The sequence below is a fragment of the Hipposideros armiger genome, unplaced genomic scaffold (genome assembly GCF_001890085.2).
Source record: "Hipposideros armiger isolate ML-2016 unplaced genomic scaffold, ASM189008v1 scaffold_431, whole genome shotgun sequence".
Lineage (NCBI taxonomy): Eukaryota > Metazoa > Chordata > Mammalia > Chiroptera > Hipposideridae > Hipposideros > Hipposideros armiger.
This window is the reverse complement of record NW_017731781.1, coordinates 421,775-434,746: the sequence shown is the minus strand read 5'-3', so window position 1 is coordinate 434,746 and position 12,972 is coordinate 421,775. Positions and strand designations below refer to the sequence as shown.

At 51.2% G+C, this 12,972-nt stretch overlaps 2 protein-coding genes across 5 annotated transcripts; one reads left to right on the top strand and one right to left on the bottom strand.

Annotated features, from left to right (window-relative positions):
- Positions 1-544: 544 nt before the first annotated feature.
- ELP5 (elongator acetyltransferase complex subunit 5) lies at positions 545-6,728 on the top strand. Of its 4 annotated transcripts, XR_002126482.1 has the most exons (9): positions 551-954; positions 1,119-1,179; positions 1,262-1,342; positions 3,027-3,247; positions 4,338-4,519; positions 5,404-5,499; positions 5,627-5,727; positions 5,929-6,064; positions 6,356-6,430. XR_002126482.1 is itself a non-coding variant. In XM_019664837.1 (8 exons), exons 1-8 carry the CDS (start codon positions 819-821, stop codon positions 6,468-6,470), a joined length of 993 nt encoding a protein of 330 aa, XP_019520382.1. In that variant the 5' UTR covers positions 552-818; the 3' UTR covers positions 6,471-6,727. The 4 variants fall into 4 exon arrangements, 3 of the variants coding, with proteins under 3 accessions (XP_019520383.1, XP_019520382.1, XP_019520384.1); XM_019664837.1 differs by lacking the exon at positions 5,929-6,064 and having other exon boundaries at positions 552-954; positions 6,356-6,727; XM_019664838.1 differs by lacking the exons at positions 1,262-1,342; positions 5,929-6,064 and having other exon boundaries at positions 545-954; positions 6,356-6,728.
- A 260-nt stretch (positions 6,729-6,988) lies between these two features.
- On the bottom strand, positions 6,989-9,350 carry CLDN7 (claudin 7). The gene is made up of 4 exons (XM_019664841.1): positions 8,633-9,350; positions 7,641-7,805; positions 7,440-7,524; positions 6,989-7,351 (listed from the first exon to the last, which is right to left on the bottom strand). The coding sequence occupies exons 1-4, from the start codon at positions 8,853-8,855 to the stop codon at positions 7,195-7,197; spliced, it is 630 nt and encodes a 209-aa protein (XP_019520386.1). The 5' UTR covers positions 8,856-9,350; the 3' UTR covers positions 6,989-7,194.
- Between the last annotated feature and the right edge of the window lie 3,622 nt (positions 9,351-12,972).

The following is a 12,972-nucleotide window of genomic DNA, read 5'->3' as shown; positions in this document are numbered from 1 at the left end:
GGGGGAGGGGGCTGGGGATAAGGGACAGAGGGAGGGAGAAGGGGGAGGGAAAGGGGGAAGAGAAGGGTGGCCCGCTGCGCAGGCGCGCTAGGGGGCTGCCCGCGGGAATGGGGCGGGCGGGGGCAGGGGTGCGCGAAGGGCCGCGGCAGTGAACCGACCGGTTGAGCGAAGGAGCGGGGAAGGAAGGGGAGGGGGAGCCGAAAGGCGCGGATGGCTGACCCGGAGCGGCCTCCCCCTCCCCGAGGTCTGGGGCGCCTTAGCCGCTGAGGAGAGGGGCTGCAGTCTCTGCAGCAGGATTTCCCACTCTGACAGGCGCCATTTTACCGCCCAAAGGGCTCCCTCCTCCCTTCTTCCCCCCTCCTCTTCCCGTCTGACACTACTTCCGGTGGTGACGTGTATTCGCTTAACCGGGTTTCATGTCCCCCCCCCATTCGGCCTATGGGGGTGGGGATAATGAAAGTGGAGTGTGCCCAGAACAAGGCCGCAGTACCGCGCACGCGCGGAAGGTGTCGATGGGGCGGGGCCTGGGGCAAAACAGGTCCCGCCTTGAACGGGGTGAACGGGGTTAGTGACGTCACTTGCCCCCGAGTTCAGGCCGCCGAACGAGCTTGTAAGGCCACCTAACCCCTCCCGTAGATAACTGCCCCAACCGCTCTTCCTGCCCTAGTCATTGTAAAAATGTAGAGAGGGGTGTCGCCCCTATGGTTGTGCGCTAGGGCTCAGGAGGGGGCCGTCTGCGCGAGCCCTTGTGGGAAAATGGAACGTGACCACCTCTTATCCCAGACGATGTCAGGTCTTAGTGGTGGGAGGGATCATGGATGCCCCGCCCCTTTTACCTGGACCGGGCGGAGCAGCTGGTCGTGACGCCATCAGAGTGCGTCGGTGAAGGGACTGGACGCGAGTTTGAGATGTTGGAATCTCTTTTGGCTCCTGGCGGCCTTGTGCTGCTTCGAGGTGAGGGGGTCACAGGCACAAGGGGCTTCAGAACTGGGCTCAAGGGAAGGAAGTGGAAAGGAAGGACCGTGGGTCACAGGTTAGGGGTGGAGGTTGCGACGGGTTCGTGAAGGTGGAAAACTCAGTATTCTCCCGCTGTTTTATCGGTCTCTCGCTCTTCTTAGACTCTGTGGAGTGGGAGGGGCGCAGTCTCTTGAAGGCTCTTATCAAGAAATCTGCACTGTGGTGAGTATTGCAGCGTCTCCCCGTCCTCCCCGGGAAGGAAGCCTGGGTCCCACTCTTTGACACTGCCTCATATGTGCCTCAGTGGGGAGCAAGTCCACATCCTGGGCTGTGAAGTGAGCGAGGAAGAGTTTCGTGAAGGTTTTGACGCCAATATTAACAGCCAGTAAGTACAAATTGGAACAGAGTTAACTGGATATGGGATCTCTATTGCTAAGGAACTTCTCTTACAGTTGCAGCTACTTACTCTTTGAATGAATGGATATGGATCTTTCAGGAGAAAAGGCCTTTCACGAGAATTAGTAAGAGGAAGGATAAGGAGTGATGAGTATCTGGAGAATCCAAAGCAGAGACTGCAGAAATTGAGAGAGAAATAGAGTGTAATAAAAGGCCAACAGTACAGTTTAGCACTAGAGGCTGTACTGGAGGAGAAGAATAAATATGTTCTGCTTTTTGAGTTATTCAGAATCTTGTGATGCATAATCCAGACATGGATTCCAAACTTGCATCAACACTTAAATGCAAGCTACTGAGGGACTTGTACTACAGGCAGCGGAAACAGCATATGCAAAGTTAAGGAGGTATGGGAGGGCATACCTAAGTGTTCATGGAAGGTGGAAGAACTTCCTGGGGTCAGATAACAAGAGACCTGATAGTAAAAGGTTTTACAGAGTACGAAAGGAGTTTAGATGTTATTGTAAAGGTGGTGGAGAGTCATCTGAAAATTTGGGAGAGGAGTGATAACATCATTCCTGTTAGAAAGATTTGGTGACCACAGTGTGGAGAATGGGTTGGCAAAGGGCAGCCTGGAGATAGGGAGACCAGGTGGGAATGCTATTGCAGTAATCCAGGTTCATGCATATGGATATGTACTGAGCACCGAATGTGAACCAGGTGCTGTGCTGGGCATTGGAGATACAGTAGTGAATGAGGTAGATGTGATCCCTGTTCTAATGAATCTTAGAGCATAATGGTAGGAAGTGACAGAGGCCTGGCTCAAGGGAGTGGCAGTAGGGATGGAGAGTTTAGGACAAATGTGAAAGAACTTTAGCAGGTAGATTTCCAAGACTTATAGACTAATGTGGGGTAGTATCCAGATTGGGAAGTTCCTGAACCTACCTATGTTGCCTGGTTAAGAAAGACTACTTTCTGGTCTGGGTAGCTCCATGGATAATAACAGTAGTTTACCTTTGTCTGTTGAACCCTAATTTTGTGTCAGCCATTGTGATAGAGGTGATGCTGTATGTTAAGATGGCATTCACAAGGGAAGCAGAAGATACAAAGGAGGTGTCTGTGAACAAGTTCTGCCACCATGAAGCTTTTCCAGCATTTCTACCCCACACCAGTCTTCCTTCCCTGAATTGCTGTGTTTTTCTGAAATTAGTACATGATTTAATTCTTGACCTTCTCTAAGCTGTTCTGCATGCTGGAACCATGTCTCATTCTTCCCTTTCTCTTTATCCATCCAGAGAATTATACACTTTAGCCACCGCTCAGGAAATATTTGATAGTGATGATAACTAACATTTATCAAGTATTTAGTATGTCTATGCTAAATGTCAAGTTGGTTTCCCTACTTTACAAATGAAGAAACTCAGTCTAGAAAGATCAAGTGATTTATTATTTAGGTGACCTTGGGCAAGTAGCAAAGCCAAGATTGGAGCTCAGGGCTATTTGATGGCAAAGTCTGTTTTCTCAATCATTATATTCTACCTCTCAGTAATTAACCTTTCATTGGTATTTAAGATATTAGTGAAAATCGAGAAAACAGAGCCACAAAGATCACAGGATGAATTTCAAGACTAGGAGGATGGGGCAGTATTATGTTGTCTCTTATTTTCCCTTTGCAGGCTGGTTTATCATGACCTCTTCAGAGATCCTCTCAACTGGTCAAAGACTGGAGAAGCCCTTCCAGGGGGGCCCCTGGGAGTCTTGAGAGCCATGTACAGGAGAACAGATCCTGGTCCTGTCACCATTGCTTTTGATTCACTTAGCTGGCTGCTGCTTCACCTTCCCTGCACCACACTCTGCCAGACCCTGCATGCTCTGAGCCATCAGGACACCTGCCCTGGTGAGACCCCTCCTTCATTACTTCCCCTCATACATTTCCCCCTGCCAAGGAACCTACCCCTTTCTACCCTAAGAAAAAACATGTCAGGGATCTCCCAGTGAACCTTCTTCCATCTCTTTAACCTTTATACTAGTTCTTGACTTCTCTATAATGCCACCTACCAGTCACTTTTTTCTCTTTCAGGTTCTTTTTTACTCATGCATTTCACTCATTCATTCATTCAACAAACATTAAATACATACAGTGTACAATGTGTCAGATACAAGTCTAGATAATGGGAAAACAAAGACTAACGGCAGTCAGTTCCTTGTCTTCCAGCAGCTCAAAGCCCCATAAAGGTTACAGACAAGTAAACAAGCAGTTACAAGACATTCTGATAAGGGCCATGATGATAAACATGTCCAGAGTACCTTAAAGGAACAAACTGTCTTGGCAAGGGGTCAGCCAGGAAAATTTGGCCAGGCCAACGGCACTTGGATTAGCCCCGAAGTACACTGTGGCTATTGGCATGGGCTTTGGAGTCAGATACCCAGCTTTGTGTTAAGGTACTTGATCTCAGTGCTTTAGTTTCCTTTGTAAAAGTGTGGAATTGCCGTTTTTGTAGTTCACTAATGATCAAATGTCAAATATGAGCAATTTCATATAGTTCAACCTAAAAAATTTCAAACCTTTGTAAGGATTGAAAAGTTAAAGTGTTTGGTGCAGTGCCTGACACTCTGTAAATGCTCCCCGAAAGGGAGGGAATCAAAGGCACTGACTAGGATCTTGGCAAGCTCCAAAAACTGCAAGTACTTCAGTATGTAAGACATAAAGCAGGGACCAGATGATGAAAGTTAATTCCATCAGTTGGTCCTGGGAATTGTAGTCAGAGTGGTGCCTTAATCAGATTTACAGTGAAATAAGAAAGTACATTATAAAGGTGAGGGCTGAAAGAGGCTCAGAGCAGGGCCATGAAGCTGGCCAAAGTCAGGATTGTGGCAGAGCTGTGATGGAAATGTGGGCCTCTTTCCTTTTTTCCTCCTGTTTGATCCCAGGTATCCACCCTGAATGCTTCCTATTGCCCTGTGCCCTGTTTCTTGTCCTTCTCTAGATGACAGCTACCCAGTAAAGCAGGTGCGTGTGCTAGGCCTGCTACATGAAGAGCTTCATGGCCCAGGCCCCATGGGAGCATTGAGCAGCCTTGCTCAGACTGAGGTGACTCTGAGTGGTAGAGTGGGCCAGGCCTCAGCTCACATCCTCTATCGGAGGCCCCGACAGCACCCAACACATAAGGTCAGAAGAAGCACGGGAGGACTAGAGGTTGGGGTCAGAAGGGAAGAACAATAATAAAGCTGATGTGATAGAACACTTCTCTGTGCTTTAATCATTTCATTGTTCCCCTCATTTACTCCTCACAGCTACCCTGTGAGATAAATTGTTTGGGTTTTTTTTTAAAGATTTTTTTTTTAATTGGGGAGTTGGGGGAAGGGGAACAGACAAGTTGCTGTCGTTTTGTTCTTCAGTCTAGTTGTGGAGGACGTTGCTTCATTGGCCCAAGTTGGCACCATCATTGTGCTCTTCCCGGGCGAGGCAGATCAGTCACCGGCTTCTGGAATGCCGCTCACTGTGGCTGCTGGCCGCTCACGCTGGCTGCCAGCTACTCACGGTAGCCCATGGCAACCCACTGCCACAGGGGCTGCAGCCTATGCCGTCGCCGGTGACTCACGGCAGCCCAGCTCCAGGTTGAGCTGTTGTTCAGCATCTTAGCTGTGGAGGGCAGTGTCACTGGCCCTCATATGTGGGATCCGAACCGGGGCCCTCTGGCGTCCCAAGCCAGTTCTTAACCATCGCGCCAGTCTGCCAGCCCCTGAGATAAATTGTTTTATTATCTCCATTTTGCAACCTGGGAAACTTGGATCCAGTCAGCTTAACCATTGAAAGACAGTGCCTTCCAGGAAATGAAAAAGGAGAAAAGACTGGGAGAGGTTACTAGGGGGGATAAGGAACAATTCCATATGGAGAGGTTTAAAGGAGGGTTGAAAGGTGGAGAGCAAGAGCTGAAAGTAGCCAGTTAAGTTATATAGCTGATTGGGGGTTGGGGGTGTTAGGTCTTTAGTTCTCTCTGGTTTGTTTGGTAAGATGGAAAACTTTCAAATACTCTTCTTTCTTTTCCCCAGATTCAGTGGTTCTCCATCTTGCCTGACTTCAGCGTGGATCTCCAAGGGGGGCCCTCCCTAGAGATCCAGCCCCACCCAGATCCTGACACACCCCTGGTATCTAAGAATACCAGAGCCAGAACAAGGGAATAGAGTTGGGGGTCTGGCAAAAAGAATAGGAACTGCAGAGTTTAGGGGTGGGGTCAGAGATGGAGCAGAGTGGCAGCATCCTTTGTACCTACAGGTGGATCCCACGACTCTTCTGACCTTTAACCTTCACCTGTCCAAGAAAGAGAAAGAAGCCAAAGATAGCCTGACCCTGCCCTTCCAGTTCAGCTCTGAAAAGTAAGGTTGGGTCCTATGTGCCCGGGTTCCTGAGTAGAGCCCAGCATCTGGGCCTGAGAGGTGGGGCAACAACAAGTTATTGATTAATCTCTCAGACTTTATAGGGGCTGAAGTCCATCTCCAGACCCAAGTTGGGGGAGTGGTTCTCTACCCACCCATACTACAATGGCAAAGGGCTTTTGTCTCTTTTCTCTCCAATAGAGCCTTGGGTCCCAGCTCCAGGGTTGTTCCCAGAGCAACCTGGGCCTAGGCTGAGGCAGACCAGAGCCTGGGGAAGCGGCCCTGTCTCCAAGCAATGGTGCGAGAACAGGAAGCTAGATGCAGAGGGCAAAAGCAGGTTAATAAGGGCTTAGTAAATGCCTGTTCTATGCCCAGTGTGTGGGTGGATGAAGCAAGACTGGCAGGATCCTTGCCCTCACGCTACTAAGAACTTAAGAGAATTATTAGAACAGTATAAGAGTATTTCAGTACCAGAGGGCGCTTCAGTACTAACTAAAGGAGTTCAGAGAAAGGAACTTGGACCAAGAAAACATGGAGGACAAAGGGAATCAGTCACCAGGTAGAGGGTATCTGGATAGGACTGTTACCCACCCTCACCAACACCAGTTCTCCCCTTATCTCTCCTCAGACAGCAGGCTCTACTGTGCCCTGGTTCAGGCCAGGCAACCAGCCACGTCTTCTATGAGCCAGATGCTTATGATGACCTGGACCAAGAGGACCCAGATGATGACCTAGATATTTGACTGGTCATGAGATTTGACTAGACTGTAATTGGAGGGGGAGTGTGTAGATCTTGGGCCCATAACCATCCTTCCAATATTCCCTCTAGTCTTACCCTGTGTTCTCCCACCTTTGTTCCCTGTATCTATGGAGGCCCTGTGACCCATGAGCCAGGAAATAGATTCAATCATGACAGAATGTGGGATGGGGGCAGAGGGGAAGGTGAGAGACTAGGAAACCCCTCCTCCAAGCCTAATAAAATATTATTTTTTAATTAAAAAACTGCTAGCTATTTAAGCAAGAATTGGGAGTGGAAGGGACTGGAGGAAACCAAACACCTGATTCTTTTAGTTAATAGTCAAAGTGTTGGGACCTGAATGACAATGAAATGGTGGAACAGAGATAGCCTGGCACTGTTGGTGCTCAATAAGTGTATATTTAGCTGAAATAGGTATACTTTAGGTTCCAGGCTTCCTGTAAGGATCTGTGTAGGGAGAAAGGAGAGGCCCTGAAGGAGGAAAAAAAGCCTGCTTTCCAAAACATACTTTTTATTACTGTACAAAAAGCACACCCACCCCTTTTTGTCTCCCCCACCCAACCCCCCAGGGAACTGTACATGGTGTGCAGGACTGGAGTGACCAAAGGCTTCTGCTCCGGACCCTGCCCACAGGCTGAGCTCTGCCCCAGGTCTTTGCAGGTGTCTTGGCACACCCATGGGCTACCAGGCAGGGGCAAGGGGGTCCCAGCTCACACATACTCCTTGGCAGAGTTAGGGTAGGAGCGGGGTGCGCGGTACCCAGCTTTGCCATCGCTCCCAGGGCAGGAACAAGAGAGTAGTGCACCTCCCAGGAGGGCCAGAGCAGACCCTGCCCAGCCAATGAAAATGGCAGGACCAAACTCATACCTATGGAGAGAGGGGAACACGGGTCAGAAACCCTGGCCTGCATCTCCCAGCCCCAGGACCCCTTAGGAAGCAGGGCTCCCATACTTACTTAACGTTCATGGGGACCAAAGGGTTATAAAAGTCTGTGACGATCTTGTGGCCATACCAGGAGCAAGCTATCAAGGCAGCAAGACCTGAAGAGAGAATGAGTATTCAGATATTGTGAGCCCCCAAACCACCACCTTGCTCACCCTCACTCCAGGATGGGAGAGAGGAGAGCCCTTGAGCCCACCTTGGACCTGTGACTCACCTGCCACTATGAAAATGATGCCTCCAGTCATGGCTATACGGGCCTTCTTCACTTTGTCGTCTCCCCCACAGCGTGTACACTTCATGCCCATCGTGGCCACGAACATGGCCAGGAAGCCGAGCACCAGGGATACCACCATTAGGGCTCGAGTGGCCTGAATGGCCGCTGCGGGGAAGGGGCAAGAATGCCGTCATTGCTGGGAGTGCAGACGGCCCTCGGACCGTTCCAGCTTTCGAACCGCCGACCGCGCCCACTAAGCAACGGCCGCTGAACCCCGCCGCCAGCCTGGAGGCCCCTCGGTGTCCAAGTCCCGGGCCGAAGTAGAGTGGATCCCGTACCCTCCCGACTCCGCGGCCATCCTGCTCCGCCCCGCCCGCTCTGCTCTAGGACCCGCCCGGGGCGCCCAGGTTTCGATGAAACTGCCCCGGGTAGGGGGAAGGGTGAAAGGGGACAACTAAGAACCGGAGGCAACGGCCTCACCGGAGACCTCGCGCAGGCCACAGATGACGGCCCACATCCCAGTTCTGACCCCACTATCGAGGCCAGTGGTTTTGTGGCTTCGGCTAATCGGCCGATAAGATTAGAGGCCGCAGGCGGCAGCCCAAGTCTGACGGAGCGTACGACTCCTCCGCCCTCGGCCCGACCCGTGGCCTCGGCGCGGCGCCACCTTTTGTCAGAGAGAAAAGGGCGGGAGCGGCGGAGGTCGTTGCCTGCCCAGGGCGGTGGGGGAGGGAAGAAGATCCCGGCCTCTATGAGAAAAACCAGAGGCGGAAGAGGGGCTCCCGGCCGGGTCTGGGGGTGGAGCACGTGCGGCCGCCGGAACCCCAGCCGGCTCTGGCCAGCACCACAGCCCCATCCCCACCGCTTCCGCCTCTCCCCGCCGGCTCCCCGGCAACCAAGGGCGTCGGACAGCGGGGCCCAGACCTTACCCTGCACCCCACCCCGTGACCTCCGCCCTGGGCGCGTCCGCCCCGTCGGTCCCGCGGCCTTACCCGGCAGGGCGAGCACCGAGTCGTACATCTTGCAGCTCATCATGCCCGTGCTCTGCGTGACGCAGTCCATCCACAGCCCCTTGTACATGGCCTGGGCCGTGATGATGTTGTCGCCCGCATACGAGCTCATCTGCCACTGCGGGATGGCGGTGCACGCCACCAGGCCCACCCAGCCCAGCAGGGCCATGGAAAAGCCCAGCAGCTGCAGGCCCGAATTGGCCATTTCCGCCCTCAGAAAAGACCGGGGGCGCTGGGCGGGCGCCTCTGCAGTAAAACAAACAAACGAGGGGCAACCCCACAAAAGACAACTTGGTGGAGTTACAAGTCGCCCGAAAAGTCAAAAAATTTTTGGTCGAGTGACTGCAAATATCACCCGAAGTAAACACAAATCGCCCCTCTGGCGGTGCAAAGGTCTCACAGTAGAGAGAACAGGTTACGACCGAAGAACTGCTGGCCAACAAAGGCGATCTGTGAAGGCCAGGTGTTTCCTTCTGGGGCTCTCCGCGACCCTACCCAAACAAAAGGTAGAGGGGCCGTACAGGCGCGGTCCTGGGTGCTGGAAGTCTCCAAAGTACCCTGGGCCCAAGGCTGCTGTGTGAGCGAGAGGCGGTGCGAAAGAGAGGTTGTGCTAGAAACCTCAGCGGTGAGCGGGCAGGTGCGAGCGGACAGGTGCGGCGCACCTGGGTATATGTAGGGCGTCGGGGGCGCGTCCCCGCGGGCACCGGGAGCGCGGGGGGGGGCGGGGAGGGTGACCTGACGTCACCGAAGGGACACTCACCTAGGCCGGAAGTCCCAGTCCCCACCCCTCCTTGCCCAGGTAATGAGGAAGAAATCTGAGCACCAACCAGGGTCACGCCCCTTCACTTGCCCGGCTTTGACCGCAGTGGGGAGGAGGCGGAAGCTTCTTGGAGGTCCCACGCTCAAGTCAGCCCCTCTGAAACCGGACTTCGTTTGGGCACCAGGATGCCCCTTCCCCTCTCCCCAACAGATGCGCCAGCGACGCTGCGGAGCCAGAGTGTAGGGGACGACTCCGGCCAGCCACATCGCTCCGCCTTTCCCCCCCGAAGGGACTCTTGGCTTTTACTCCAGGCGTTCTTTGTCCCGCCCTATTTTCCCCCCACCTTCTGCTCTTTCTTCTCCCTTTTCTTCAGTCTCCGATCCTAACGGATCCCACCTTCAGTGGCCCTTGCTCCAATCCCTCAGAACTCCCATTTCAACAGCCTTGTTGGAGTCGCCACTCCCAGAGCTGCCTCCCCAGCATCCGCCCCACCCCGCGCCTCTGTCCTTCGCTCTTCTACCCTGCTCTCCAACGGACACCCGGCTTCTAGGCATGGGCCCCATCTTCTTGGCCCCGCATTCCAGCCCCAGACATGACAACGCCTGGGCCTTTTGCACCCCACCGGTGGTCACTATCCCCTCCCGCATCAAGGGTCATTGTAACAAGGGAAAAACCACAGAGACCAGAAACCAGCTGAGGGTGGGGAGCAGGGTAACGCCTCCGTCGGGGTCTTGGCCACACCCCTCATTCCCTCCCTGGAGTCTCCAAATTTGTCCTTCACCTTTCCCTCTTATCCACTCCCCCCAGCCATGCAAACTTTTCTCTTTCTTTCATTCTGAGGCAGGACCTGCCTATTTGTGTGAGCTCTCCCATCCTCTCCCGGTCTGCCCTCCCTAACACCTGGCTCTAATGTGACCTTTGATTCAGCCGTCAGACTCCTAACTCACCCTCAGGTTTCTTCTCTCACTCTTCCCAAACTATTGCCCCATCCTTCCTCTGGATACCTCTTCCCAACATCCCCATTCACTCATTCCTCCCTCATCTTTTATTATGTCCCCCTTCCTGCCTTTTCCACTTCCCATTTCATTCCACTCTCTCTTAGTCAACCTTTGTACCCTATCTCCAGGCCTCTTGGAGTCCAGCATCAGCAATTAGTCTTTCTTTGCATCTCTCTGCCCACCTCTTACTCCTCTCCCACCTCACACCTCTCAGACTCGCACACCTTTCTTACTTTGTCTCATTTCATTTCTCTCTCTGTCTCTCTCTCTGTGTGTCTCTGTCTCTCTTTACCTCAACTGTCTTGCATTTACCATCTTTATTTCTCCCTCTCAAACATTTCTCTGTAGGTCTTTCCTTCTTTTATTCAATAAACATATTAAAGAGCCCCTCATACTGAGCTAATTAGCCTGTGAACTCTTTTATTCATTTTTATTTTTCTACTTTTTGATTAATGGTGTTTTTTAAAGGTACTTTCCAGCTCTAAAATTCCATGCTTCTCATTACTTAAGTATATCTAATTTTTCTCCAAGCTCACTGCCACCACCTCAGGCCAAGCCACCAACACCGCTTGCCTGGACACTGCAACTGCCTCCAAACCAACCCCCCTGCTTCCCTACTTTTCCTTCTAAAATTCAGTCTCTGGAAGTGATTTTTTTTTTTTTAACAAACAGATCTTGTTGCTTCCTTTGAAAATCCTTAATATCTTCCAATGGCACTCTTTTGCTTGTATTGCTCCAATAGGCTTGGCAAATGCCATACCATGGCTTACTATATACTCTGTACTTCAACCACACTGTTTCAACAGGGTTTCTCTGTTTTTGAAACGAACTACCTTCCTTCCCACCAAAGTGCTTTGCACACTCTGTTTTCTATGCCTGGATGCTCTCCTCCATTTACCCCCACTCACCTTCCTCTTCCCAGCTAATTGACTCATCCTTCAGCTATCAGCTCAACTATCACTTGTCTTAGGAAGCCTGGCCTGACTATCCCACCCCAGACTGAGTCAGAGCACCTGCTGAATGCTCTCACCGCTACTCGTACTTTACTTTCAAAGTCCTTATCATAGTTTGAAACTAATTACTTTGTGTGGTTATTTATTCAATGTCAGACTCCCACTGTACTATAAGTTCCAAGAGGGCAGAAATGTGTCTGGGTTTTAATCACAAATAAATATTTGATTAATGAATTTGCAAATTAACAATGTTTTTATCTCTTGTTCAATGAATGTTTTCTGAGTGCCTATGTAATGTAGTAGGCACGATGTTTGACACTGGGGATACAGCTGTAAACAAGACAAAGACACTGCACTCGTGTAACAGATTCTAGAAAGAGGAAGCAGATAATAAAGACAGAAACAAAATGGTGCATGTGCATGTTTTTGAAATCAATAAAACAGGGCAATGTGATGAAGTTGGGCCCACTTCACAGTAAGGTCAGGGAGACCTTTCTAGGAAGTGACTGTTAAATAATGAGCCAGCCATGAAAGAACCGTGTTATAGCCAGAGGAAACAGCAAGTGCTAAGACCCTGTGTCAATTGCCCCTTTGAAACTTGTAGTATGAATTTAATGCAGGATCTGTTAACCTCACACTATTGAATTTGAGGCCAGGTAATTCTTTTGTATGGGTGATGGTCCTGTGCATTGTAGGATATTCAGCGTCCTTGACTTTTACTGATTAGCTGCTAGTAGAACCCTCCCCTGAACCCCCAGTGTGACTATAAAAAAAAAAAAGTTGGGTGCAAGGAACAAGTAGATGGATTGTTGGATTTAACCAGGGTTGGTTGCTAAAAAGGAAGAGAAGGGATTTTAAGGTATTTGCATAACAATTTTTTTGTTTTTTTTAAAGATTTTTTTATTGGGGAATTGAGGGAGGGGAACAGCATTGGAGAATTGGGGAAGGCGAACAGACAAGTTGCTGTCCTTTTGTTCTTCAGTCTAGTTGTGGCTTCATTGGCCCATGTTGGTGTTATCATTGCACTCTTCCCGAGTGAGGCAGATAGGTCGCTGGTCACTGGACGGCCGCTCACAGTAGCTTACAGGAGCCCACTGCAGCTCCACTGCAGCTCCACTGCAGCCTAGCCGTCGCCATCAACTCATGGCAGCCCAGCTCCTGGTCGAGCTGTTGTTCAACATCTTAGCTTAGAGGGCGCAGCGTCACTGGCCCTAATGTGGGATCCGAACCAGGGCCCTGCTGCTGAGAGCTGGCGTCCCAAACCAACTCTTTTTTTTTTTAAGATTTTTATTGGGGAATTGGGGGATGGGAAGAGCACTGGGGAATTGGGGGAAGGGGGACAGACAAGTTGCTGTCGATTTGTTCTTCAGTCTAGTTGTGGAGGACGTTGCTTCACTGGCCCACGGTGGCACCATCATTGAGCTCTTCCCGGGCAAGGCAGATCAGTCGCCTGCTTCTGGACAGCCACTCGCGGAGGCTGCTGGCTGCTCACGCTGGCTGCTCACGCTGGCGGCTGGCGACTCAAGGCAGCCAAGCTCCAGGTTGAGCTGTTGTTCAGCATCTTAGCTGTAGAGGGCAGTGTCACTGGCCCTCATATGTGGGATCCGAACC

Coding starts and splice junctions, on each gene's coding strand:
- CLDN7 (XM_019664841.1), bottom strand. CDS start 8,855: ATGGCCAATTCGGGCCTGCAGCTGCTGGGCTTTTCCATGGCCCTGCTG. Junction 7,525..7,640: donor CATCATTTTCATAGTGGCAG/GTGAGTCACAGG, acceptor TTCTCTCTTCAG/GTCTTGCTGCCTTGATAGCT. Junction 7,352..7,439: donor TTGGTCCCCATGAACGTTAA/GTAAGTATGGGA, acceptor CTCTCTCCATAG/GTATGAGTTTGGTCCTGCCA.
- ELP5 (XM_019664837.1), top strand. CDS start 819: ATGCCCCGCCCCTTTTACCTGGACCGGGCGGAGCAGCTGGTCGTGACG. Junction 1,343..3,026: donor GACGCCAATATTAACAGCCA/GTAAGTACAAAT, acceptor TTCCCTTTGCAG/GCTGGTTTATCATGACCTCT. Junction 3,248..4,337: donor CCATCAGGACACCTGCCCTG/GTGAGACCCCTC, acceptor GTCCTTCTCTAG/ATGACAGCTACCCAGTAAAG.